Source organism: Dipodomys ordii, unplaced genomic scaffold (assembly GCF_000151885.1).
Source record: "Dipodomys ordii isolate 6190 unplaced genomic scaffold, Dord_2.0 Scaffold209, whole genome shotgun sequence".
In the NCBI taxonomy this organism is placed as follows: Eukaryota; Metazoa; Chordata; class Mammalia; order Rodentia; family Heteromyidae; genus Dipodomys; species Dipodomys ordii.
The window spans coordinates 1,652,384-1,680,058 of record NW_012267425.1 but is presented as its reverse complement, the minus strand read 5'-3'; the positions used below and the strand labels follow the sequence as shown (position 1 = coordinate 1,680,058).

At 52.1% G+C, this 27,675-nt stretch overlaps 1 protein-coding gene across 1 annotated transcript in view; it reads left to right on the top strand.

Moving 5' to 3' along the window:
* Atp2b3 (ATPase, Ca++ transporting, plasma membrane 3) overlaps positions 1–27,675 on the top strand; it is a 53,802-nt gene continuing 26,127 nt past the window's right edge. The window contains exons 1-15 of the mRNA XM_013035315.1: positions 1–205; positions 6,263–6,460; positions 6,571–6,828; positions 7,182–7,307; positions 7,968–8,093; positions 11,066–11,107; positions 12,774–12,938; positions 14,129–14,343; positions 15,052–15,294; positions 15,824–16,065; positions 21,204–21,438; positions 24,934–25,113; positions 25,230–25,317; positions 26,016–26,122; positions 26,909–26,963. Coding sequence (XP_012890769.1) covers positions 1–205; positions 6,263–6,460; positions 6,571–6,828; positions 7,182–7,307; positions 7,968–8,093; positions 11,066–11,107; positions 12,774–12,938; positions 14,129–14,343; positions 15,052–15,294; positions 15,824–16,065; positions 21,204–21,438; positions 24,934–25,113; positions 25,230–25,317; positions 26,016–26,122; positions 26,909–26,963 — 2,485 coding nt within the window. The remainder of the gene's footprint in view (positions 206–6,262; positions 6,461–6,570; positions 6,829–7,181; positions 7,308–7,967; positions 8,094–11,065; positions 11,108–12,773; positions 12,939–14,128; positions 14,344–15,051; positions 15,295–15,823; positions 16,066–21,203; positions 21,439–24,933; positions 25,114–25,229; positions 25,318–26,015; positions 26,123–26,908; positions 26,964–27,675) is intronic.

Here is a 27,675-nt window from a genome sequence, read left to right as displayed (position 1 = left end):
ATGGGCGACATGGCCAACAGTTCCATTGAGTTCCACCCCAAGCCTCAGCAGCGGGACGCCCCGCACGCTGGTGGCTTTGGGTGCACGCTGGCTGAGCTGCGTGCCCTCATGGAGCTCCGAGGGGCCGAAGCACTGCAGAAGATTCAGGAAGCCTACGGGGACGTCAGCGGGCTCTGTAGAAGACTGAAGACTTCGCCCACTGAGGGTAAGTCCCTCTGTGGGCAGGGCTGCAGCAGTGCCTGGTAACACAGGGCCTGCTTACTCCACAGGCCATGGTCATGGCCACGGGCTCTGCAGTGCTCCCGCAGAGGCGGGAGGGGCTCTGAGTAGAGGGGGACCCAGGTGACTCTTGGAGGACTTAAACAATGGCATCCTGACTGCGTCCTCTCAACCCCCTCCCTCAAGTGGAAAATGTTCTTGGTGGGGAGCAACTATTTTCCTCTAGGTCCTGGGGATGGCCTGACTCCTTACCTTTATCTCCTTAATCAGTTATTCTGCATGTGTAGAGTAAGGGGGGGGGATAGGTGGACATGGACACCTATAAGGCATGCACACACAAGTGGAAGGCCCTGGATGGAAATCCTGGAATCCCAGGATTGATGGAGGAGGAAGATGGTTGTGTGTATCTGGGGGCTGCCTATGTCCCCAGTTCTCATTCCTATGTTCAGTTAAGAGAGATCAGAAGATCTGGGCACCGGTGGTTCATGCCTGTAATCCTAGCTACTCAAGAGGCTGAAATCTGAGTATCGTGGTTCAACGCCCAGGCAGGAAAGTCTGTAAGATTCTTATCTCCAATTAAACACCAGAAAACCAGAAATGGTGCTGTGGCTCAAGTGGTAGAGGGCTAGCCTTGAGCTGAAGAGCTCAGGGACAGCACCCAGGCCAAGTCAGGCCCTACAACCAGAAAAAAAAAAACCCAAAAACAAACAAACCAAAAAACATCAGAAGAGGGGCTGGGAATGTGGTTTAATGGTAGAGTGTTTACCTAGCATGTGTGAAGAATTAGTACCATATAAACAGTAAAAGCCAGAAGTGGTGCTGTGGCTCAAGTGGTAGAGTGCTAACCTTGAGCAAAAGAAGCTCAGGGACAGTGCCCAGGCCCTGAGTTCAAACCCCAGAACTGGCCAAAAAAAAAAGGAGAGAGAGAGATGAGCAGAGGAGGAAGGGGTACAGGGTGGAGGCCCAACTGGGCCACAGGAGACCTTCTCTGACGGGGGGGGGAGGGTTAACCTGGGAATGGTACAGGGACATTTGATTCTGATGGGAAAAGTGCCTGAAGCTACTCCACAGCAGCCCCAGAGTACCAACTGGAAGTGATAGTGTTCACAGGCTGTCCCAGAGAGATGCCAGTCTGAGAGGCTCAAGGCAAAACTTGGTGAGCATCCTCTGGGAGGATATGGATGGAGGCCTGACTGCCATCTTGGATCGCCATCCGATGGAAGCAAAGCTGTGCCCTTCCCTCAGCCAGTCTGCCTCAGTCCTCATGTTGGGGTCTGCTATGAGGCAGGGACCACCCAGGAGCCCCAGCCAACCCCAGATTTCAAGAGCTGGAGCACTCTCTGGCCCAACTGGCCCAGGCCTGGCAGGATTGCCAGGCTATCCCAGCCTGATGCCAGGTCTGCTTCCCAGCCAGCGCTGATTGATTTCTTCAGCTGCCCATCTCACTGGCAGCACCTTGGCCCACCCGGTGCTGCTAGTCCTGGCCATCATCCGGGGCTCCTCCTGGTCCCTGGCACCCTTGTCTGATCCATCACCAGGTCCTGCCCATTTGGGTTTCTAAATTGATCCGTTACTTGCAACACTCCTGTCCATTTCCTCTACTCTGGTCTGGATTCAGCCCACTCCTTCCAGCCTCCTTGCCTAGCGCTTGCCCCCCACTTGGAGACTTGAGGTCCCAAACAGGTCCTATTTTTCTGGCCTCACCAGAGTTGGGACTCACAAAGCACCACCTGACTGCGGCCAGTGGAGCATGAGTCCCAAGGAGGAGTCAAAGTGGGGAGAGGCAGGCCTGGGGACCCGGCAAGGAACTCTGAGGAGGAGTGCCTCCCCAGGCCACTTGGGTCTCCCTATGTGGCACTGTCCCGCCTGCTGCATGCACCAGCCTGAAGCAGCATTCTGTCAGGGCAGATGGCTCGGCCCTGTGCCAAAAGATCTCTTTTCCTTCCCTCCTCCTTGCCCACCCCCCTGAGGATTCAGAGGAGGCTCGGGTAGAGGGCCCTCTAGCCACAAGGGTCCTGGCCTCTCCCAGATCAAAGGAAGCAGATGGGCTTCAGCTGCCTGTCAGGCCTTGTTAAATATTTAAAATGTCAAGGCCCCTGGGAACCTGACTGAATCTGCCACAGAGCTTGGGAGCTCTCCTGGTGCCTGCGGAGGGCGTGGGCATTGGAGAAGGGCAGGTGCTCCAATGGGAGTCCCAGCCCCTGAGTGGCTTCTGAGCACCTGGGTCTCTGCGCAACTCCCCCACCATACTCACCAGAGAAAGCCAGCCAGGGTTGGGTCTGCTGCCTGCTGAAAGACCATCCTAGAGACTGACCTGACTCAAGCGCCTCAGCCACAAGCTGTCTGGTGCCAGGACCTGGTGACTCTCGTTCCATATCTCCTCAGTCAGGCCATGAGCCTTAGGCGAGCACTGGCTCATCGTCAGGCATGCTGCTTTGCCTGCAGTTTCCATGCAGACTTACCAGTTCCCCACTCCTCCTCAGCTACTGTGGCCTGATTGTGCAGGCACTGCCTTAGCTGCACTTCAAGCCCCATAGAAACTCTCAGACAAGGTGGGTGGGTAGACATCACAGTGCCCAGGAAGGGGGCTCATAGAGAGGATGGAGGACAAATAGGTGGAGGACACAAATTGAGGGAAAGGCACTTTGTCTTCTGGCGATGAGCATATCCTTGCACTGCCCTTTCATCCTTGTAGAGGCCCAGAATTCCAGAACCATCCCAAAGAAAGGTATGCCTATTTGGCAGAGAGCTGGAGCCTGAGTGGCAGGCTTACTAGGGACATTTGGGCCCTGTGTCCTCTCCTGTCTGCTCTCCACAAGCAGGCATGGGAAGGAGGGGACAGATTAGCTGAGAGCCGACACGATGTGGTCCTAATCCAATTCTGATGGCATCTGGCCTCTGCTCTGGGCAGACGGCCCATCTGTGTCCATGCCAACCGACTAGCCCCTGCCCCCCTGCCCTGGACCTGGGCCATGTTAGACCTGCTGAGTGGGCAAGTCCCTAGTACCAGAGGGACCATAGCAGCTCCCCCCCCCTCACGGGTGCCATAGTAGTGGTGGCAGCTGTCAGACCCCCAGCCCGCAGGAGGGCCAAGGCCTCGGGGCCAGGCTGAAGGCAGCTGCCAATCTTGGGCAAAGGCGGGGGCGGGGGGGGGAGAACTATAGTAGCAAGGACAAATCAAGGCCAATGACAAGGCAGGGGGAGGGGATGAGGTGACAGTTCCTGGGGAAGGGGCCCCAGGGCCCCATTGCCCTTGGGGACAATCTGAGCATGTGCAGTAGGGCAGGCAGAAAGCAGACTCGCATGGTGATATATTGTCCATGTGTTTTCTAGAAGCTACAATGAACTTCTGGCTGTCTTTGGGGGCTGCAGACCAAGGCCAGTGGAGAACTGGAGAACCTGAGTATCTGGGAGAGTCGGGGTTCTGGTGTCTCCCTTGTACTGACTCTATCTCATGCCTTGTGTAGTTGCAGGAGACAGGACTTGGTCTAGAGTGAGGAACATGTCCCTCAACTGGGTCCCTGCCCCTCAGCTGCCACCATAGGAGCTGTCTCCCAGACATCCAACTAGGGAAGCTGAGGGCCCTTGGAAAGAGGCCTTAGGCCCCAGCAGAAATCTGAGCTGTCAGCTCAGGAGCAGTGAAACCGAGGGGGAAAGGGCAGGAACAGCTGTGGCCCTTTGGTTGGGGAAGACTCCCTGTGGCTGTCACTTTGCTAGGATGACAAGGCTGTGCCAGCTGGAGCTTTTGCTCTTCCACCTTGCATGAGCCCCATCCTGGCCCTCCACAGAGTCCCAATGTCAGCACTTGCTTGTTGGCACATGGGCTGGGGTCTGGTGTGAGTGCCCCATGGGTTGGATGGCCCTTCTGTGCTCCTCTAGTTCCTGCAGCAGGTGGCAGGAGTCAGGCCAGCAACTCTGGTCTGGGAACTGTAAACTGCCATCTGCCCAGTAGGCGTCACTGTGGCACTGGGCACTTTGGGGGCTCAGCACTGGGGGGGGGTGGAGGTGGGCACATCCAAAAGGCCTGATTCAGCTCTGGTGAGAATGCTGAGGGCCAAGGATAAATCTGGGGATGGCAGTATCTCACCTGCTTGCCCCTGGGAAAGTTGCTGAATGGACGTGCGGGCTCGGAGACCAACACTTACATGCTGGATCTAAATGGGCCGGAGGAGATATGCCTGGCAGCACACAGGAGCAATCTGGGAGCGTGGAGGTACCCTCCAGGGCTCTAGGCCATGAATGGAAGTCTTCTTGGCCCCTGGGCCTTGCATCCATTGAAGCTTAAGCTTGTATTCCCCTACCTTTCCTTCAGCTTGGCAGACTGAAGACAAAATGTCATCAGTATGAACCATTGACAAACTCATTCGCACCAGCCTCCTCACTTCTCATCCTGATGAATAATAGGGGACAGAGTCAGATGAAGGATAGCTGTCATTATGAGGCCGAGGCAGATAGACTGTAGAGCCCCCAAGGAAGCTAGCCAGTGAATTTGGCTAAAAATCTCTGAGTTACGTTCAAGCCCCAATATTGGGACTGGTGCTGGGGCCAGGCTCTGAGGAAGGCATTATACAGGAGGCAGCTACCTCTCTGAATACCTCCTGGCCACTTTGGGCACCAGGCCCTTATTCGACCACTCTCTGGTTCTATGTCATGGTAGCTCAGCATCTGAGATGATGCTTGTGTTGACCTGGACAGCAGTTAAGGGCTGTGACTCATAGAAACAGTCCCTTCTGATCTCTAGCTCAGTACTCGTCTGGACCTTAGTGGGCAAAGCAAATCCCTCCCAGCTGATGAGCACGCTACCCTGAGCTGCCCAGGGCCTCATTTCTGTGGGCGTGAGTAGAAGTGAGATGCTGCCAATATTCTGGCCTTGCTTGTTCCCAGTCCACCCAGTTTCTGAGATCTTTTTTTCTCTTTACATGACACTGTAAGTCCCTTGAGAACCTGCAACCCCCCCCCCAACACCACTCTCATGCTTTTTCTCTTCTTCCCTGAGAAACTTCTGGAAAGTCAACCTCTACTCCCTGTCTCCAGCAGCCGCTCCTCTGTCACTCTTAGCAGCCATGTTTGCAGAGATTCCTATATTTCTAGGCCCTGACACCCATGTGATCCTGGTATCTCTGTGCTTTGCCCCCTTTTCGGGTTAGGCCGTGTGACCTTGCATGTCTTTAGGACCAGCAGGCCATGGGATAAAACAAGGCTTGGTGGCTGTCCAGCTGTCAAAGTGTCCCTGTTTCAAATGTGCATTGCCATCTCGTAGACCAAGAAAGCCAAGTCAAATTGGTGGGAAGTAGACGTCTTTCTGGCTGGGAAGGAAAGCCTCACTTCAGATAGGGTCCAAGCCACTTTTTTGGCACCTTGGAAAAGTAGGCTAATGTTCAGCCCCACTCCTGATAGGTGTCATCTCCATGAACCCACTGAAGCCATCCAGAAGTTTGCATTTTCTGCCAGCCACCCTGGGAGGTGGTGCTGGCTGCTCTTGTGTATTCTTGTTTCTGGAAGACCCTTGACAGCATAGAGCCCTGCTGGGTCCCCTCTGCACTTCCCCTTTGCTGGGCATTATCACTTTCCTGCAAATCTCCCTCCAAGATGGATTGGGAGAATAAGACGACACAGGCCTGGACTGAGAGAGTAGACAAGGGTCTACATTTGGCTCCTAGCAACTTGGACTGCCATAGTTCTGAAGCCTTCCAGGGCTGTTTCTCATGTGTGTATCACTAAGACTTTGATAGCCCCTTCCCGGACTAGTATCATTCCCTACTCTGGGGGCTCCTCGTGATGACTATGGAGGACTGCATGCTCACTATCCCAAACTTAGTCTCCACACGTGTGCAGAAAGGTTTGTGGCGCCCGGCTGTGCAGCTACTGCCTCATCCAAAAATACAGGGTGGATGGAGAGAGGCAGGCTCTTAAGAACAGAGCCCCAAGAGCAGCTCCTGCAAGCAGCACAGCTGGCAGGGCTGCTCAAGATGCCAAGGGCTTAGGTCAACCTGTCCGATCCTCTCCTTCTATGTTTCTGCTGCTCTTCTGGCATGCCATGCAGGCCTAGCAGACAACGCCAATGACCTGGAGAAGCGCAGACAGATCTACGGGCAGAACTTCATCCCTCCCAAGCAGCCAAAGACCTTCCTGCAGCTGGTATGGGAGGCCCTGCAAGACGTAACTCTCATCATCCTGGAGGTGGCTGCCATTGTGTCTCTGGGCCTCTCCTTCTATGCACCACCTGGGGAGGAGAGCGAAGGTGAGGGGCAGGGCTCGGGGTTGGAAAGGGAGGAAGGAGAGCCCCAGGATATCCCCGCACCTGCCTTTCATGACATCTTTACTTCCTTTCCCTTCTGTCCTTGGACACAGCCTGTGGGAATGTGTCTGGCGGGGCAGAAGATGAGGGTGAGGCTGAGGCTGGATGGATCGAGGGGGCTGCCATCCTGCTGTCTGTCATCTGCGTGGTGCTGGTCACAGCCTTCAATGATTGGAGCAAGGAGAAGCAGTTTCGGGGCCTGCAGAGCCGCATCGAGCAGGAGCAGAAGTTTACAGTCATCCGCAACGGGCAGCTCCTCCAGGTCCCTGTGGCTGCACTGGTGGTGGGGGACATCGCCCAGGTTAAGTATGGTTAGTGTGCCAAGGAAGGTGGGCTAGAGGAGATCCCACTCCCAGCACAGGTGTATCCCCAGGAGCATGTGTTCCTTCAATGCAGGGGGCTGGAGATGAGTGGGTGAGGCAGGGTGGAAGGGACTTTGAGAAGCCACAGCGCTCCTCAGGAAGCAGGCTATTCCCCCGGGCCCTCTAAGGATGGAAATGTTTTCTCAGTTCCCGAGAGATGAACAACACGGGTGTGGGGACCCCCTACCCAAAGAGGGCTCCCAGAGAACAAGGCCCACCCTCAGGAGAAGTGGGAGGTGGTGGTGGGGAGAAGGGTTCCCGTGGACCCATGGCTTCCAGTTGTGGCTATGGCCCACCTTTAGGAGACCTGCTGCCTGCGGATGGAGTGCTCATCCAGGGTAATGACCTCAAGATCGACGAGAGCTCCCTGACTGGCGAGTCGGACCACGTGCGCAAGTCAGCAGACAAAGACCCCATGCTGCTCTCCGGTGAGGGCCCAGGTTCCCAACCAGCGCAGTGACTAGTCTTTTGGCCCAGTATGTCCATCCATGCCAGCCTGCCAGACATGCCTCATGGAGAGGATTACCAAATCACCCTTCCAGTTAGGGAGTCTCAGAGCGCCCCCTCCCAACTGTAAGGCCACAGTGGGCCACTGAAGACCGGATGGCAGGAGCCACGGGGCAAGCAAATGGACTCTGGCTGCTCAAGAGGACTTTAAGCAGCCTAAATAGGAAGCCTCAGGGGGGGCTTTGTGCTGGTACATGTTCTCTTCCTAAATCCAGGCCCTCAAAAACACCCAGTAGAGGCAGTTTCCTTTCCAGAAGGTTCTGAGTTAGCTCAATATTTAGCACAGTAGGAAATAAAGTGTACAATTGGACAGAAAAGCCAAAGGCCCCTGTGGGTCCCATGAATGGCTCATGCTATGCGCCTGGCAAGTACCTGACCTCTGGGAGCCTCTAAATGCCCTTCAGACCAGGGAACAGGCTGTAGCTTAGGCCTGTCGTCTTATGGCCTCTTAGCTCTCCTGGCTTCTAGATGTTTGTGTCTCTGTCTCCAGAAATATCTAGGAGCAAACATGAGGGGCACTGAACTGGTCTCCCATCAGGTGGTGCAAATCTTTGTATCAGGCTCTCTGTGTTCTGTGTCAGGTACCCATGTCATGGAAGGTTCTGGAAGAATGGTGGTGACAGCTGTTGGTGTGAACTCCCAGACAGGCATCATCTTTACATTGCTTGGAGCTGGTGGAGAAGAGGAAGAGAAGAAGGATAAGAAAGGTAAAGTAACACTGCTTTCCATTTCCAGAGCTGATAAGACGGCCTTCTTCTGTGTTGCTGTCCTTGCTTTTTTGTCTGCCTATTGGCAGTGCCCTGCTGGCCAATCCTAGGCCCTCAAGGGATGGGAGGCCATGCTTATTTGTCTGATTCTTCTCCAGATGTTGTAAGGGCAGTTTCCTTTAGATAGCCTTGGGGTGCCTATGCCTGGAATATGGTCAAAAGGACAGGGGCCATGGCTTTGGAGGATGCTACTAGGGCCCTCAGGCCCACGCTTAGAGCTAGCATGCATGGCCAGTGCTCCCTCTGAGCCTCAGAACTCATGAAGCGTCACATCTGCCCTTATTACTCCCTATCCCCAAGCTAGATGTGGAGCAGAGATTTCCTGATATGTGTCTACCTACTGGGACATGTATACAAGTACAGACTGACTGCCCAGGTGGGCAGAACTCTGCTTCCAGCTGTGAGGCCCTGGAGCCAGTGAGCTGGGACAGTTGGTCTTAGGCTGCTAGAGCTGAGAGAGCAGATGGGGTTGGTCAGCTCACCCTCAGCCACACATGGACAGGTCAGCAGACACATTAGCAGCCCCAGCATCAGGTACCTCTTGAAGGCCCCTGCTTCTGGAGAACAGGGAGAGAGGAGCTAAGCAAGCTGCTATTGCCTGCAAGTTTCTGTGATCCCAGGCTTCCATGCATATTTCCCTACATGGGGACCTCCCTGCCCCCTGATAGACAGGCCCTCCATTGCTGCACCAAGCCCTCTGTCCCTACAGGACTCAGCCTATGTCCCTCCTCTGCGAGCACTATGGGGGCTCACAGGCAGGTGGGTAGCATCTGGGCCTCATCTGGGCTGGACTGGGATGAAATCCCTAGGTCAGATGACCCTGCCCATTGGCTTCGTGCTCCTCACTAGTTGTCACGGTGCTCATAAGTGTAGGGGCCTCCAAGGCCCCCCACCCTGCTAGCCAAGGGTTACTGAAACCCAGACTATCCTGGTGTCTCCTGTGGTTCCTTTCCAGGCTCCTGGCCTCCTACTCTGTCCCTTCAGTGTTGTTGAATGTTGGCAGTTCAGGGTTAGCATCTTTCACAGCTTGGTCCTGGGCTTTCTCCTCTGTCAACTTGACCAGAACCTTTTAGCTCCTCCCAGGCCCCCCTTTACTCTTCTCTACTCCCCTCAGGCTATGCAACTTAACAGGTCAGAGTAAGTCAGCTCCCTGAAGGGGTCCAAGACAAAAAATTAGTGGGTGCCATGGCCCAGGTCTCCTGCCTCCTGTGAGTCAGTCTAGTCTGTTGGGCACATTCTGAAGGCATTCCCTGTCCACTTGCTGCCTGTATCTTCTAGTTTTATGGGTGTTTTTTTTTCAGTACTGCAGTTTGAATCCAGCTCCTTGCATTTGGGAGGCAAAGTGCTCTACCATGCCTCCACCCCTTTTGTGCTTGTTATTTTGGAGATACAATCATGCTTCATCTTGCTGGGTCACCTGTCTGGATCTTTTTAGGCTTTTCATTGTAGCTGAGATAACAGGCATGAGTCACCACACCCAGCTTCTTTCTATTGGGATGAAGGGTCAAGGATTTTTCTTCCCAGGCTGGGCTCAAACTGTGATCCTCTTATTCGCAGCCTCCCAAGTAGCTGGGATTACAGGTGTGAGCCACCAGCAACTAGCTTCTTGCCTTTTAACTATGACTGCTATGCAACATGATTTCTCAAGACATTTTCTTGAAACACTTACCCTAAACTTCCTTCCCTCCCTCCCTTCTTGGAAGCCTCTCCTGACCCTATCTGAAACTTGGTTTCCACAGCCCCAGGTCTTCAGCCATATATTGTTATTGCACTGTTGTCCTATGCAGAACGATATCTCCTTTTCTGCCTTAGAAGTCTCCTTTACCTCGGAACCATCTGCAACCCCAAGAGGCACTGGGCAGAGAAGTTTCAAATCTATATCTTGCTCCAGACATGAATGAGATCTTTGTCTTCTTGTTGTCAACTCTAGACCCTGACCACATTCCCTGGGAGCTTTTTGGTGCTCTGGCATACCCTGTGTATATCCCTGGATCCCCAGGGCTCTGAGCTATTGGATGGTGCCTGGAAGCTCATCTCAGAAACCCTCCCTGCCCTGTGCAGCTTATCTTTAGATATGGCCCAGTGCAAATGTGGTGCCCGGCCTAGCTCCACTAACTTCCATCCCACATGTGCAGCCCTCTGAAGAAGTGGCTGGTGTGTGGTAGGCTGTACCCACCAGTTGAGGTCCCCACACATGTCTCCCTGGGGTCTAGCCTATCCACTTTCCCCCAGTGCTGCTGGACACCCCACGTTCAGACTAGCCTTTCCACAAAATGGCTCTGGGCATACAATCAAAGCTTGTTGTGGTTGAGCAATAACCTGGGGGTGCCCAGCAGGTCACAAGAACTTGGAGTCCTAGTGTGTGGTAACTGTCCCTTGAAAGCACCCTCAGCACTGAATGCTGGCAGTGACTGCTGGAGAGACTGCTGTCTAGGGTAAGATGGCTGGATGGATGCCACCAAGGCTTGGGAACCATCTAAGTAAACCCCTTTTATTGGGTCTTGGAGAGCAGCCATGATGACAGGGAGAAGGCTCTATTCAAGGGTCTCTTCCATAAGCCTACTTCTGTCCTCCCTGATCCAGAGCTCATTTAGGGCTTTAGGGGTCAAACTAATGGGAAACACTGGCTCAGGGTTTTGCTCAGGAAGCACAGAGAATGTGGGGTGACCACATATTGGGAGGTGGTGACAACGTGAATCTGGAAAATAAAGGGTATAAACAGTGCCCTTCCATGGGTGATGTCAGGGCCATGAGCCATTAGGCCTCTCCTTTCCCTCTCTTCATCCCATGCGCTCCTGGGCTGCGCTGTCTGTGCTCCAGCTCGGCTCTCTGTCTTGTGCATGTGTGTGTGTGTGTGATGGCCACATGGATGTTCTCAAGTCTCTGTGTCTGTCGTTCCTCTTCCATTGTAGGCAAGCAGCAGGATGGGGCGATGGACAGTAGCCAGACCAGAGGTAATGAGTGTGCTGTGCTGCTCAGGGCAGCCAAGGAACCTGGGTGGGAAGGGGTAGTGCTGGGGAGAGTGGGTGCTGGCAGGGGGGGGGACCTTTTGCTGAAGTGGCAGAAGCAGCACCTTTGGACAGGTAAGTGTACTCCATGGCTTCATCTTGGCCAGAGGGTAGAGGGGGCCTCCACCCACAGACACTGCTGGAAGCCCAGGGCAGCCATCTGGAGGATAGTGAGTGGATGCCAAGGCCATTGGCATAGCTTGAGCTTGTCCATGCATAAAGACCACCTGTGAGTGGACAACCTGGTCCTACTTTGGCCACATAACAAAAACCTAAGGCACAGAGAAGTTGACTTGCTCAAAGTCCTGGGTTCCAGTCAGTCCAGTGGGTTTCCCAGCTCATCTTTCATCTGTCTGAGCCCCTGGGCCAAAGTGATAGAGCAACCATGCAAGAGGCAGAGGCTCTGCTGGCATATCCTGGCACTCCTGCAAGGCATGTACTGCTTGTGAGTGGCTGGATGGCAGGCAGTGGCCTGTAAGTTCTAGGTGCTGGAAATGTAAAGGTGAGCGGAGCATATCTTGGCTCTCAGAAAGGTCACAGGGTAGAAGGATGGTGCACAAATGTAACATGGTGTGTGCTGGCCTGAACACTGCAAGACTGACAGTCTGACAAGTCAATCGGAGCTTGGGAGCACAGTCATCCCACAGTAGGTTGGGACTCAAAGCTACAGTGACCCACCTGGGTAGGGCCTCACATATCCCTCAGGCTGCCAGGAGGAAGGAGCTGCCAGTCTCGGATTACCATGTGAAAGAAAAGATGTAGAAGTGATGGCCATCGTGCCAAGAGCCTCCACTGTCTGGAGGGCAAGGGTGATGGGGAAGGAAGGCAAGCTAGGGGACCTCCATTGCTAGGTGAGGTAGCCTCTCCCCAAGATGAGTGGAAGAAGCAGGAAAAGTGGTCATGATTACTTTGGGCAGTGCAGAACCCCTCTGAGCTCAAAGAGTGTGAAGTGAGAGCTGGGAGAGCAGCATGAGGAGGAATCCAGAGCTGGCAGGGGACATGCCACCACTGTGGCAGAGCAGCCAAGATGAGGAGCAAGACAGCCCCCAGGGGAAGAGTGAGGGGAGCCTTCTGCTCCAGCGGAGACAGGGAAGTGACAGAAAAAGCTGCCCAAAACAGTCGCGGGAGCCAAAGGGAGGAATGACTTGAGCAGGGAGCAGGGGTGGCTGGGCCAGGGGGAGGGTGTTCTTATACCTCCTTGAGGGGAACAGGGACGTAGCTTAGACACCAGTGGGTAGATGGGTCAGATTTGGTTCCAGAACATTCCTTGGACCACAGGACTTTGCTCTCAGGTATTGAGATTTAGAGTGTTCTAGGACTGGCCACCTTGTCTGTGTGCCCAACTTCCTTGTGCTTCTGTCTGTCCTCCTTTGCTGTAAGAGAGCCATTTCTGTCCCACCTACGACCATGTTGGAGCTTTCCTATCTCGAGAGGGCCTGGGTTTAGGAGACAAGAGAAGGGACACTGACAGACTTCCTTTGTCATGTTAAGCTTGGAAATAAATCCCCTTTCCTCTCCTGTGGTATGGTGTGTCTTTCCCTGTGATAGCCCCTTGTAGCCCCTTCACCCTGGCTGGGCCCTCACTTTGGCTCTGGGGTTCCTTTGTGTGCAGCTAAGAAGCAGGATGGGGCAGTTGCCATGGAAATGCAGCCTCTGAAGAGTGCAGAGGGCGGTGAGATGGAGGAGCGGGAGAAGAAGAAAGCCAACGTGCCCAAGAAGGAGAAATCGGTCCTGCAAGGGAAGCTCACGAAACTGGCGGTGCAAATTGGGAAAGCAGGTAGGGACAGCTTGAGGCAGCAGGCTAATGCCACCGACTGGGCCTCAGACCGCTAGGCCTCTGGAGATGGAGCCAGGAAAATGGAATATGACAAGTGGTGTGGGCTAGGGAACCAGGCTGGGAGGTAAGGCCCTGGCCCAGCCTCCCTAAATGAACATGGATTATTCCAAACTCCCTCCTAAAGCCCAGGTCACACACTCACCTCTCCACCTCCGTTCCCCACCACTCCATGTCTAGGACATGGTCAGAAGGCAGCCAGCACCATTTAAGGGACTGCTGGGCAGACTCCTGACATCTGAGGGCAGGCTAAGGGTGATTTTACCCAGGCATGCTCCTCAATCTGTAAGCCTTGATGCTTTCACACTGTCCTGAGAAACTCAAGTAATGACCATCCTAGGCACTGCCCCCACCCTTATCCACCAAGCCATCCCCCAAACTGTTTATCCCAGAACATGAATCAAATCAATCTGCCCTTTGAAAACATTCTGGCTAGACCCAAGCACAGTGACTCATACCTGTAATCCTAGCCACGCACGAGACAGAACAGAGGATTGTGTGTGGGTTGGGAACATCATTGTTCAAGGCCATCCTGGACAAAGCGTGAAAGACTCCCCCATCTCAACGAACAAAAGGCTGGGATGGCAATACCCACCACCAGTCTTGGTCCACGCTGGGCTAGGACCTTATGAGTCCTATTTGAAGACTAACTAAAGCAAAATGGGTCAGGGATGTGGCTTACATGGCAGGAGCACATGCTTAGCAAATGAAAGTCCCTGAGTTCAAACCCCAGTACTAACAAAAGAGAAAAACAGGGAAGGAGGGAGAGGGGGAGGGTAGCTAAATGGCCCTGATCAGGCACAAGCTAGCCACAGCTGTAGTGCCCCTTACCTCCCTCTTTTTTTGCCAGTCCTGAGGCTTGAACTCAGGGCCTAGGCACTGTCACTGAGCTTCTTTTGCTCAAGGCTAGCACTCTACCACTTGAGCCACAGCGCCACTTCCGGCTTTATCTGTGTATGTGGTACTGAGGAATTGAACCCAGGGCTTCATGCATGCTAGGCAAGCACTGTACCACTAAGCCACCTTCCCAGCCCCTCCCCCCCTTACCTCTCTTTCTCTTTTCCTTTCTCCTCTTCCACCTGTGATGACCTCCTTCCACCACCGTCTTTGTGAACTCCATCATGACTGAGCAGGGCTGGTGATGTCTGCTATCACTGTCATCATCCTGGTTCTCTACTTTGTGATCGAGACCTTTGTGGTGGAGGGCCGAGTGTGGTTGGCCGAGTGCACGCCAGTCTATGTACAGTATTTTGTGAAGTTCTTCATCATCGGCGTCACTGTGCTGGTGGTGGCTGTCCCTGAGGGCCTGCCTCTGGCTGTCACCATCTCTTTGGCTTACTCTGTCAAGGTAATCGTTCATAATACCTTGTCTAAAAATGTGAGAAGTTGTACAAAGGGGTTTCAATTCAACAAGTCAGATTATGAGTACAATGCATCTTGATCATACTTGCAATCGATGACAGAAACAGCAGCAAGATGTCAGCAAGCACTTTGCAGCGGTGAGGACAGGGAAGGGGTCCCTGTCTCTCAGAGGAGCCCCTGGGAGGGACTGAGGGATAGCTTTGCTGAGTGGGCTGAGTGGGCCCATCAGTGTGAACCCTATGCCCACTCAGCTGCCTGGGCACAGAGAGATAAGTTGGAAAGCAAGTGCATGGTGAGGTACACTTGAGGATTGGCAGTTGGGACCCAGGTAGGAGGAGGCTGGAGGGTCTGGGAAGCAGAGACCTGGTGTTGAACACAGAATGGGGGGGAGGGGGCATGGCCTCCTGGAACACTGTGAGGCGGTGATTAGAACATGAGAGAGGAAGGTTGGCGTGAAGGGGGTGGAAGAAAAGGGGGCTATGGCAGGGAGGCATTAGGCAACATCCGAGGAGAGGGGTTTCCTACAACCTGAGTGCTCCCCATTTGATGAGTACATACATCTTCAAGATCTCTTTTGATTCAAGGCCACCACGTAGCCCAGAGCTGACAAAGGCACCATGTTTGAGCTGACCAGGCCTTGTTCCTCTTGCTGTAATGAGCAAACAACCCAAGTGCCCCTCACCTTATTTTACAGAAAATGATGAAGGACAACAACCTGGTACGCCATCTGGATGCCTGTGAGACCATGGGCAATGCCACAGCCATTTGTTCAGATAAGACGGGCACCCTCACCACCAACCGGATGACCGTGGTCCAGTCCTACCTAGGAGACACCCATTACAAAGAGATTCCATCTCCCAGCGCCCTGACCCCCAAGATCCTTGACCTCCTGGTCCATGCCATCTCCATCAACAGTGCCTACACCACCAAAATACTAGTGAGCTGGGCCAGGAGGGCAGGCGGCAGAGCCACAGTGGGATGTGGGGCGGGGCCTGGGTGGGGGCGTGGCTTGAGCTGTGCTGAGGGGCTCCCTAGGTGTTCTTAAGAACTTTCCAGGGGCTTAAGAGCATAGCGAAGTGTAGTGGTAGAGTGCTTGCCTAGCATGCATGAGGCTCTGGGTTTGATCGCCAGCACCACCAGAAAACCGAAACCAAGAACTTTTGAGCTAAGTGTCCGGGGTGCTGGTAACCTTCCTCACAGTCGTTCGCATGACAAGGTGCTCTGGCTGCTGGGTGGGGCCTGGCAGGTTCTAGCAGTTCCTTCTAAGACTCATGAAAGATGGGACCCTGCTTGCAGAGGGTCCCTTGGCAGCTAGGGCATGGTCTAGCAAGCCCACATGGGGACTTTCCTCTGCCCCACCACACTTTAACAACGTGGTGGCCACAGCTGGGCAGGAGCCTTGGCCTGGGAATGGCCCAGAGGGGGCTCTCCACCCCAGCGCCATGCTGGCTCTCCTCGTCCCGCAGCCTCCAGAGAAGGAAGGCGCTCTCCCACGCCAAGTGGGTAATAAGACGGAGTGCGCTCTGCTGGGCTTCGTCCTAGACCTGAAGCGGGACTTCCAGCCTGTGAGGGAGCAGATTCCCGAAGATAAGCTTTACAAAGTGTATACCTTCAACTCGGTCCGCAAATCCATGAGCACGGTCATCTGCATGCCTGATGGCGGCTTCCGCCTCTTCAGCAAGGGAGCCTCGGAGATCCTGCTCAAAAAGTGAGTGGGTCACCCCAGGAGTCAGGGGCTGGGTGTCTGGGGAATGGCTGAAGGGTATTACCAAAATCTTTCATTGTACTGTTTTTTTGTTTGTTTTTTGGTCCGGTCGTGGGGCCTGAACTCTGGGCCTGGGCACTGTCCCTCAGCTCTTCAGCTCAAGGCTAGTGCCCTACCACTTGAGCCACAGCACCACTTCCGGCTTTTTTCTTTTTGCTTATGTGGTGCTAAGGAATTGAACCCAGGGCCTCAGGCATGCAAGGCAAGCGCTCTACCACTGAGCCAACTTCCCAGCCCCTCATTGTATTGTGGGGAAACTGACCTGACACAGAATTGTCCTTTTGAACCACTCTAAATGTACAATTCAGTGCAGTACAATTCAGTATATCCACAAGGCCATGGAGCTCCTAAACATTTACCTGCCTTCCAAAAGAAACCCCAGGATCATTAAAGAATCATTCCCCACCCCGCTCCCACTTCAGCCCTGGCAACCACAATCTGCTTCATGCTCCTATAGATTTGACTGTTCTGGACATTTCATAGAAGTGGAACTGTTGGGCTGGGAAGGTGGCTCAGTGGTAGAGTGCTTGCCTTGCATGCATGAGGCCCTGGGTTCGATTCCTCAGTACCACATACACAGAAAAAGCCAGAAGTGGGGCTGTGGCTCAAGTGGTAGAGTGCTAGCCTTGAGCAAAACAAGGTCAGGGACAGTGCCCAGGTCCTGAGTTCAAACCCCAAATCTGGCAAAAAAAAAAAAAAAGAAGAAAGAAAGAAAGAGAAACTGTACACTTTGTGTCTGGCTTCTTTCACTGAACAGAATGCCCTCCACATTCATCTGTATATCAAAACTTCCTTTGCTTTTGATAGTTAAACAATATCTCATTGTATGGGGTATTGACTGTCTATTGACAGACCTTCTGGGTTGCTTCCATATTTACCATTAAGACTCATGCTGCTGGGGCTGGGAAGGTGGCTCAGTGGTAGAGCGCATGCCTTGAATGCATGAGGCCCTGGGTTCGATTCCTCCGCACCACATAAGCAAAAAGAAAAAAAAAAGCCGGAAGTGGCGCTGTGGCTCAAGTAGTAGAGTACTAGCCTTGAACTGAAGAGCTGATGGACAGCGCCCAGGTCCAGAGTTCAGGCCCCATGACCAGACCCCAAAAAAAATTTAAAAAAAAACAAGAATCATGCTGCTATGAACATTCATGTGCAAGTTTGTGTTTGCATGCATGTTTTCAACTTTCTTTTTCCTAGATACTGTGTTAGCTTTCTGTTACTATGTCATCTGAGCTGGACACAGAGCTGCATACCTGAAGTCCCAACTACTCAGGAGGCAGAAGTGTGAGGAAGCCTTAAGCACAGGAGTTCAAGGCCAACCTTGGCAACATAATGAAATTGTCTCAAAATATTTTGAGATAAATCAACTTTTATTAAGAGAAAATTTTTATTTTGGCTTATACTTTGGGGAGGTTGCAGTCTAATATCAATTGGCCAGAGAGTATGTCATAGATGGATGTAATGAGAAAGAGAAAGACCTAGTCCCATAAGCCTCGAGGGCACACCCCCAGTAACATACACCTCTCAGTAGCCTCCTCCTCTTCATGTGTCCACCACCGTACAATAGCAGCATGAAGCTAGGGACCAAGCCTTTGTGAAATAGTCCAGTCCTAAACTATAGTGTGTGTCCTTGGTCCTTATGGCCATCTCGTGATATTAAGATGCATTTTTCCAGTCCATGTCTAAGAGTCTCCAAAGTCTTAACTGTTCCAGTATTATTCAAAAGCCCAAGTTCAAAGCCTCCTGTGAGCCCTTACAAAAAGAAAAAAGAATATTATGCACTTCCAAGGTACAATAACATGGGAGACAATAACATTCCCATCCCCAAAGAGGGGAAATAAGAAAAGAACGAGGATCTGGCCAAAGACAGACCAAAACCCAGGAAGGCAAACATTAAATCTGAAATCTCCAGCATGTGGGGCACACTGTGTTTGGATCTAGGCTCCCAGAGCTTGACTAGCTCCCACCTTCGTAGCTTTACTGGTCGCAGCTCATATGGGCCTGGCGTGTACTGGTTGTTCTCACTGCCTGCAGCTTCAACTTCACTGTCACAGCTTCCTGCAGCTCCCTGTTGGGGGCTGTGTGCAGAGATTCTGACCCTGACACACACAGCCTACCCCTGGGTCTTTCTTTGAAATCCATGTGCAAACCTTCATGGCCCTGTAACCCTTGTGTATTATGTGCCTCCAAAAGCCAGTACCATAAGGATAAAGTCATGGTCAGCCACAACTGAAGCTATACCTGAGCTCACTTGAATCATGGCATCAGTGTGTTTTAGATGCCTTGCTAGCTAAACATGTGGGACAGGGGGCGGGGGAGACTCAAAGGGAAATGAATCATTAAACGCTTGCTCTGGGGTTCTCCTCAAAAGATCCTGCCCTGGAAAGCCTAAAACATGAAGTGGAATTTCTCCTTCTCTGAAAAATGGTTGATGACCTTGATGATGGTTGTGACCTTGAAAATTTTTAAGATTTCTTACGGGCCTCTTATTGTCTCCATGTTTGAACTCAGGACCTTGGCACTGTCCCTTAGCTTTTTTGCTCAAAAGCTAGCACTGTACCACTTGGTGACTAGAGATAAGAGACTCACAGACTTTGCTGCCAGATTAGCTTTGAACTGCAATCCTCAGATGTCAGTCTCCTGAGTAGCTAAGATTACAGGCATGAGCCACTGGCTCCTGGTTCTTTACATACACTTGATATTAAATCATTATCAAATACATGACTTGTTTTTCCTGCCATTCTACGGGTTGTCCTCACCCTTTCAACAGTGTCCCTACATGCATGAACATTTTCAGATTATGATGAAGTCCAATTCATCTGTTTGCTGCTGTTGTTAATATGGGTGTTCCTTTAGTTTGGGGAGGGGTGTTGTTTTGTTTTGAGTCTTAGTGCCTGTGTGTAGTGTAGGCTGTCCTGAAACTTGCAATCCTCCTGCCTCTGCCTCTGCAGTTCTGGGATCTCAGATATGTGCCACAAAAAGGCCCAGCATGGGTTTTTGTTGGTTTTGCCAGTCCTCAGGTTTGAACTCAGGACTGGGTGCTATCCCTGATCCTCTTTGTGCGCAAGGCTAGCGTTCTACCATTTGAACCACAGCACTACTTCCAGGTTTTTCTGAGTAGTTTATTGCAGATAAGAGTTTCATGGACTTTCCTGCCCAGGCTGGCTTCGAATCATGATCCTCAGAGTAGCTGGGATTACAGGCATGAGCCATTGGCCCCCAGCACATTGTTGTTGTTATTGTTGTTGTTGTTAAAGTGATTAAAATGTTCTAAAGTTGACTATAGTGATGGTCATGAGTATCTGAGAATATGCTAAAAAGGTTGAATGATACACTTTACATGGGTAAATTGTAGGAGAATTGAATCTCAATAGTTAGTTGAAAAGTTGGAGGAGGAAGCATGTGGCCTTGTTTCTGAGCATGCCTGCTCCCCCTACCGCTTCCCTGCCTGCATACTTCCCCTGGGCCTCTGTTTTGTTCCCTGCTCTCTCACCTAGCTCCTCCCATCCCTTTCTTGTGGTCCTTGGGAACTGGTTCCCAGGGTTCCCTGTGCCCCAGGCTCAGCCTACTCCCTGCTCTCAGCAGACTTGATCACCAAGTATGCCAGGCCCAGCCTCTGTAACCCACAGCAAAGGTCATTTCCCTACTGCATTCGGCATAGAAGCTGGAGTGCCGCCATCTTTCTGTGCTCCTTTAGTGGGTACTCAGGGCCACAGGGGCACTGTAGCTAAGAGTCTAGAGTTTGTAAGTGGGACTGAACCCCAGCTCTGCTCTGCTGGCTGTTTGAACAGAAGTTGCTCCTCCTGACAACCACCTTAGCTTCTCCTTTCAACATGAAGATAGCAGCACTACTGATCTCCTGGAAGTACTGTGAGAATTCCATGAGTGAATCCCTGTCTGTAGGAAGATACTAGTCCATGCCAGCTTTTGTTAGTTTCCTTCTGCATAAGCCTAGCCAATTCACCTGCACTGCCTGCTACAGGAGGCGCTTCTTTCACACACCTGTCTCTCTGGCTGAGTTCTCTCCAAGTCTTGTTCCTTCTAGGAACCCCCTAGGTTCATCAGGCTTGGACCCTGATGATTGCTGCTGCTTGTCTTATCCCCACCCCACAGCATCCAGATTTTGCCTGTGTTCCCCACCATTGCTCTAGAGAGTCCACGGAAGAGCTATTTTGAGTCCCATGCTCCCACCTGGGTTCCTCAGCTGAGACAGTGGCACCAGCGTCCAGAGCCTGCTGTTACAAACGATCTCAAACCTACTCACTTAAACAGCAGAAATTCAGCCGGAGAATGAGGGGTCACGCCTCTAATCCTAGCCACTCAGGAGGCTGAGATCTGGGAACTGTGGTTCAAAGCTAGCCTGGGCAGAAAAGTCCCAGCGATTCTGATCTCCAAATAACTACTCCAACATTAGAAGTGGCGCTGTGGCTCATGGCGGTAGAGCACTAGCATTGAGCATAAAGAGCTCAGGGACAGCACCCAGGCCCTGAGTTCAAGCCCCATGACTGACATAAATAGAACAAAACAAAACAAAAAAACCCACAGACATTTGTCATCCTGGGCTGGGAAGGTGGCTTAGTGGTAGAGTGCTTGTTTAGCATGCATGAAGCCCTGGGTTCCATTCCTCAGTACCACATACACAGAAAAGTCAGAAGTGGTGCTGTGGCTCAAGTGGTAGAGTGGCTAGCCTTGAGCAAAAGAAGTGCAAGGACAGGGCCCAGCCCCTGAGTTCAAGTCCCAGGACTGATTTCTTTTTAAAAAGAAATTTGTCATTTCACAGTTTTAATAGAAATCCAGAGTGAAGGTATGGGCAGGGCTGTGCTCGATCTGAAAGCTGCAGAAAAGGATCCTTGCTTGCCTCTCCCAGATTCTGCTGGTGGCCAGCAAACCTTGGCTTGTAGCTGCATCACTCCAATCTCTGCCTCTGTCATGGCCTTCTCCCCTGTCTGTCTCTGTGTCTTCTGCTGTCTTTACAAAGGACACATCATTGGCTAAGGTCTCACCCTTATCCAGTGTGACTGGCAGTATTTCCTCTTGTTCTCTCCCTGTCCCCACCTTGCCCTACTGTCCCTCCCCTGTCCCAGGTGCACCAACATCTTGAATAGCAACGGTGAACTTCGAGGGTTTCGTCCGCGTGACCGGGATGACATGGTGAAGAAGATCATTGAGCCCATGGCTTGTGATGGCCTTCGCACCATCTGCATTGCCTACCGAGACTTCCCTTCAAGCCAAGAGCCTGACTGGGATGATGAAAACGAGGTGGTGGGCGACCTCACCTGCATAGCTGTTGTGGGCATCGAGGACCCCGTGCGGCCTGAGGTAGTCATGGTGTTTCTGAAAGCTGCTCTCAAACCTGCATCCTGGGCCCAAATTTGTTCACTGCGGGGCAAAGTGACCTTTCCTCACATCCAGCCTGTACAGTGTAAGGTTTTGGCCACAAACATGCATAAAGTAGACCTCTTTCACCTACCTCCTCCTGCTCGAGTTACAGGTAGAGCAAGCCATCCAGCCTCTGGACTGTGGGGAGGCTAGGTAAGGTGGTTATTAGCAGACCTTCCTCGGTATACTTGACTCCTTTCCTTGCTGGGCTCTCTTGCCCTTGACCTATGTAGAGATTCTGTGCTGTTCACCAAACGCCTGCTCCTGCTGGGCCCCTGAGGAGGCTCAGGCTCCATCTTCTACCAGGTGAGAGGGGAAAGCAATGAGACCTCTACCACCTGGGCTAATGGATGGAAGCGGGTGATGATGTCTAGAGAGGAGTCAGGCATGGCTGGTCTAGAAGCTTGAGCCATATGGTTTGGTGAGCAGGGTGAGTAGTCAGCAGTCACCAGTCTAGATGGATCCAAGCGAGGTTCAGGACACCCATAGGGAGATGTCAAGACGGCAGGTGGCTGTAGGAGTGCAGAGCTCAGACCTGGAGGGAAATTCCAGAAACATCTCTATATGGCTGATGGCACCAGAGCAGTGTACAGCTGAAACAGGCCAGACAGGGCGGGGAATGCTCAAGGTCCACAGAGCTGAAGCAAACAGAGTAAAGGAAGGTGAGTTAAGGAAGTTAAGGCCTTCATACTGGAAGATCATGGGCGACTTTGACCTGACAAGATTCTTGGTATTGGTAATTTTCAGGCTTTTTTCTTTTAAGGTGGGAAAGCCTTGAGAGAGGCAGTGTGGTAGGACCCCTTGTTCCCAGACCCTGTCTATTGGTGCCCACCTCATGTTAGAAGCAGGGACACCTGGCTATTTCCTATTAGCCTGAAAGCACATATTTGTAGGGGCTTCCACTGGGGGATGGCAGAAATTTCTTGCACTTACCAAAGATATTCAGTTCAGAAGACAATGCTAGCCACATCTACACTGTGGCCATGGGTCATTGTCAGAAGAGCAGCCCTGTATTCCACAGACAACACTGTGTCCGTGGGTAGGGAGGGAACTGCTCTGAGAGAAACTACCTGAGGCTGGCCTGGGAGAAGACGGATGGATGGGGGATGAACTACAGCAAGCAGCATTGGCGCAGGGAAGGAAGGCAGTGGTATGTGGTATGACACCCTGGACTAACTGGGCAATATTCCTTTTGTTTTTTGTCGGTCATGGGGCTTGAACTCTGGGCCTGGGCACTGTCCCTCAGCTCTTCAGCTCAAGGCGAGCGCTCTACCACTTGAGCCACAGCACCCCTTCCAGTTTTCTGGGGGTTCATTAGAGATGAGTCTCATTCACATTCCTGCTTGGGCTGGCTTTCAACTGCGATCCTCAGATCTCAGTCTCTGAGTAGCTAGGATTACAGGCATGAGCCACCAGCACCTGGCTAATATTCCTTTTTTATGACTTCCTGAGTTGCTAGGATTACAGGCGTGAGCCACCGGCGCTCAGCTAATATTCCTTTTTTATAAGTTTTGTCTCAAAAAACCAGACACTGGTAAATCTTGAGAAAGATATAGCAAAGACCCAGCTTTAGTGCGTACCACGGCGGGGCATCTCAGGGCAAGCAAAGGACAGCCAGCCTAAGTGATGGCAGAAGGATGCGGGAACAAGGACAGCTCTTTTCAGCTTGAGATACTTGAGGGAGAGTTCAGGTGGCAGATCACAGCGGTAAAGCCAGGTGGAGAGGTCAGAGAGACCAGCCAGCTGGGTAGTTGCCAAGGAGGGAGAACAAAATGCCCAGCAAATGCTTTTAAGCTGAAAGCAAGTAGGCGGGCACATGGGCCTCAGTTAACTTGCTGGGTGCTTGGAGGTTTGGGTGGCTGTAGGCAGAGGAGAGCCGAGGAAGGGGCTGTGTTGACCAGAAGCTGGAGGTTAGGTGATATTAATGCTGGCAGCTTCTCCAGACACAGCGTGGAGCCTTCAGGAGAAAGCAGAGAATGGGGCTGAGCCGATGACAAGGGATGATTTGTCCCACAGGGAGCAAGTAGTCCTTGGAGGAGGAGGAAAGAGGCTTCTATTTTTGGCATATTTTACTAATAAAATTGTATTGCTATGATGAAGGTTTTGTACAGAGGGGTTACAATTCCCTAAGTCAGGCAATGAGGACAATTCTTTTTGGACAATGTCACCCCTTCCTTGTCTTCCCTCCAGCTTTCCCCTCCTTTCCCTGCCCACAGGTTGCTTAGTCATTTTTTTTACAGAGTGTCTACTGAATACCATGAGTGCATTTGTTCACCCTTCCTCTTTTCATTCTGCCGCCTGACTGGGAAGCTAAGAACCTAGAGACCCTGTTTCTGGGTCTCAGGTTCATTGTGGCCACTAGGTGGCAGCAAAGGAAGCATTTTTCCGGGCGCTTCAGGGAAAGGAGCTGCCAAGCTACTTCTACCTTCCTGTAGCTCATGACCTTATCCAGTACCCCAAGATCCTCAGAGAACACAAAGTGATCCTGTGGCTGGAAGCAGAAAGGCACATCATGGGAACATGCAGGATGCCTAGTTCCTCCTGTGCTGTACTCCTCCAGGCCTTGTCTATTCCTGCCAGTTGGCAATATTTGTTCCAATCTCATAGCTGGTCTCCTGGGTTCCCATTCTCTACCTGCTTGGCCTGATTTGCACTCAGCACTGGGGCTTCTTGTTCTTGTTCCCTTGATCCAGGCTCTAATACCACATTTGGAAATGAAATGCATGCATAACCAATAATGTTCCATTTCCCATAGCAAGTAGATCATGTAAAAGTTAGAGCTCCAAGAGGGGGAAAAGAAGATTAATTCCAGAGGCAAATGTCTTTGATTTTATATTGTAAAACCAGACAAAAGGTAGAGGTACCCAGAGCTTGGCCACAAGCCAGGATGGCTAACCTAAGTCAGGGCTGTGGTGGACCTGCTTGTGACCAGGGAGCCAGCAGAGTGGCCAGGGTTGGGAGGCCCCTTCCTTATTGTTCTTCAGAACCAGTGAGCCACCCTGACAGCCAGCCTCCCTGGTAACCTGTGTGAGTCCTGCTCAGCAGCTCTGGGCTTCCACCTTTCAGCTAGAAAATGAGCTTGATGGAGTTGGGTAATTCCTGTGAACACTAACAGGACCTATCCAAGCACAAAAGCTTCCAATGGCTTCCCTGGACCTTACCCTTGCTGCCTGGACCTGGATGTGAATCATCTGTCTCCTGAAACTCACAAGGAGGCAGTAGGGGGGAGCCTGAGGGACCAAGGGGAGCACCTGCCCCTGCAGGCTGTGCTCCGCACCTCCCCTCTCCACAGAGCCCCATACCCATCATTGGGCACACAGGTTCAACTTTGCTGGACATTGGGGTATAGCAGCTATAAATGTTGGTAAAGGGACGGTCCAGGGGCTAACTATGTCTTTCATTGCTTACCTCGCCCTCTTCTCTCGTCCCTTCCAGGTCCCTGAAGCAATTCGCAAGTGTCAGCGTGCTGGCATCACAGTCCGCATGGTAACTGGGGACAACATCAACACAGCCCGAGCCATTGCGGCCAAGTGTGGCATCATCCAGCCAGGAGAGGACTTCCTGTGCTTGGAGGGGAAAGAGTTCAACCGGAGAATCCGCAACGAGAAAGGCGAGGTAGCTCTGCCACCTCATGCCTGGTGCTGGCTACTCCCCTACTCCGCCCACCCTTCCCACCCCACCCCTGCCTGTTCACCTAGTTTGGCTCTGCAGCATCTATGTGCTTCCCCCAGATAGAACAGGAGCGGCTGGACAAAGTGTGGCCCAAGCTGAGGGTGCTCGCCCGGTCCTCTCCCACTGACAAGCACACTCTGGTCAAAGGTAACTGAGCCCATGTTCTGTCTTCCCTTGCGGGGGGGGGGGGCTGGCATGCTGTGTTATCTCCTCTTGGACACCCTAGGCCAGGCTCCCAAATTAATCTCCAGGGCCTGCCTAAGAAGCCAGGGTCATTGGCTCTAGAGCTATGCTTCTTGAGAGTGGTTGATAGAAGATTCCTAAGAAGCCAGGCACTGGTGGCTCATGCCTGTGATCCTAGCTACTCAGGAGGCTGAGGTCTGCAGATTGTGGTTCAAAACCAGCCCACACAGGAAAGTAGATGCTTATCTCCAATTAACCACCTGAAAACTGGAAGGGGCTCTGTGGCTCAAACTGGTAGACCAGCAGCCTTGAGCAAAAATGCTCAGGGACAGCAGCCAGGCATGAGTTCAAGCCACATGATGGACCAAAAAGAAAAAGAAAAAAGAAAGAAAATTCTTCAGAAAGAAGGGCAAATAGAGGCTGTCCACTCACTGGAACCGATGGGGAAACTGAAGCGCAAGTTAGAAAGGCATTTAACCAACCACTCCACCAAATCACACCACACTGCCTTTGTGGGTGAAGGACTGAGGTGGGAGGAGGGACTTGATCAGAACGGGACCTGGAATGTAAAGGATGCCCACTCCCACAATTCCCTTGGCCAGTCCCCCAGAGTGGTGATGACAGATGGCACCAGCCCTGCCCTGCCTCATTTTGTGTTCCAGGGATCATCGACAGCACCACCGGTGAGCAGCGGCAGGTGGTGGCTGTGACCGGGGATGGCACCAATGATGGGCCAGCCCTCAAGAAGGCAGACGTGGGCTTTGCCATGGTAAGGCACCAGTGCCAGTCCAGTTCACCAGGCAGATGAGACCTTGTGTCTCATGGACATTAGCTTTGTACCAGAAAGTAGGAGCCAGTGTCAAAGCAGATTGTGGAGCACTAGAAGGTTCTTTCCCTCCCAACTGGCCCACTTGGACCCATATAGGCTCAGAATATTAAGGGACAAGTCAGTGGGATCCAGTTACACCACTGACAAGGGCACCAGAGGCTGGGTGCCAGTGGCTCACGCCTGTAATCCTAGCCAATCAGGAGGCTGAGATCTGAGGATCAGTATTCAAAGCCAGCCCAGGCAGGAAAGTGTGTGATACTGTCATCTCCAATTAACTATCAACAAGCTAGAAATGGAGGTGTAGCTCAAATGGTAGAGTATCAGCTTTCGGTGGAAAACGCTAAAGGACAGTGCCCAGGCCCTGAATTCAAGCCCCAGTACTGACACAAACAAAAAGGCAGCAAGATTTGTCAATGATAGCACCCAAAGCAGACTCCTAGCCTCAGAGACAATCAGCAAAGTCTGCAGTGTATTCGTCCTCTGCGCTTTGATCCTGTTGCTCTTGTAGAGCTAAATTTTCCCCTTAAAACCTTGATGCTGATGAGCGCAGTGGTCTGCTAGACACTGCCCACACAGCTGGCTCTGCCCTGCGGGAACTGCAGGGAACTGCAGGGAACTGGGCTTGGCAGATGAAAGCAGCAGCCTGGACAGGCCTCATTCCCAATCCTAGCAGGAAGCAGCCCCCTTCACGCAGCGTATGTTTTATGTAGCCCACTGGGGGCCTAGTGCATCCTTCTAGGCGAGACCAAGCAGAGCTTGCCAGATGGGGGCCAGGCGTGGGGTGGGGTGGGTAGGGCCGAGCATCTTTGTAGAATTGTAGCTGCATCAGTATTCATATATATTCATATATTAGAGCAGACCAGTGGATGGGTTCCTTCCTGGCACCAGGGTCCCACGACCTCCCTAAGTAGGCAGTTTCTATAGAATGCTAAGAACAGACAGAGGACTGCGGTGAGGCCGCTTGTGGCAGCTGGGCTGTGTGTATGGCCACATCATCAGGACCCTCTGTTTTGGAGCAAAGGCTTCACCTCGCCATACAACAACTTTCTGTGTGTGGCTCAAGATTGGGTTGGATAAAAATAAGTACTGTTGAAGGAAGGGGTGATACTGTCCAAAAAGAAATGTACTCCTTTCCTGACTTATGTAACTGTATATCACCTTTATAATAACAATAAAAGTAAACATTTTAAACAAAAAATTAGGAAGGACTGTCGCCGGTTACTGGTGTCTTACACCTGTAATCCTAGTTATTCAGGAGGCTGAGATTTGAAGATTGTGGTTTGAAGCCAACTTAGGCAAGAAAGTACTTAAGACTCATCTCCTAAACAGCTGGAAGTACAGCTGTGGTTCAAGTGGTAGAGCACTACCCTTGAGCAAAAAAAAAAAAAAAAAAGCTCGGGGAAAGCACCAAAGCCCTGAGTTCAAGCCCCAGGACTGGCATTTAAAAATAAAAGAGTACTGTCTGCCCCAGGGAGACCTTATCTGGTAGGGAA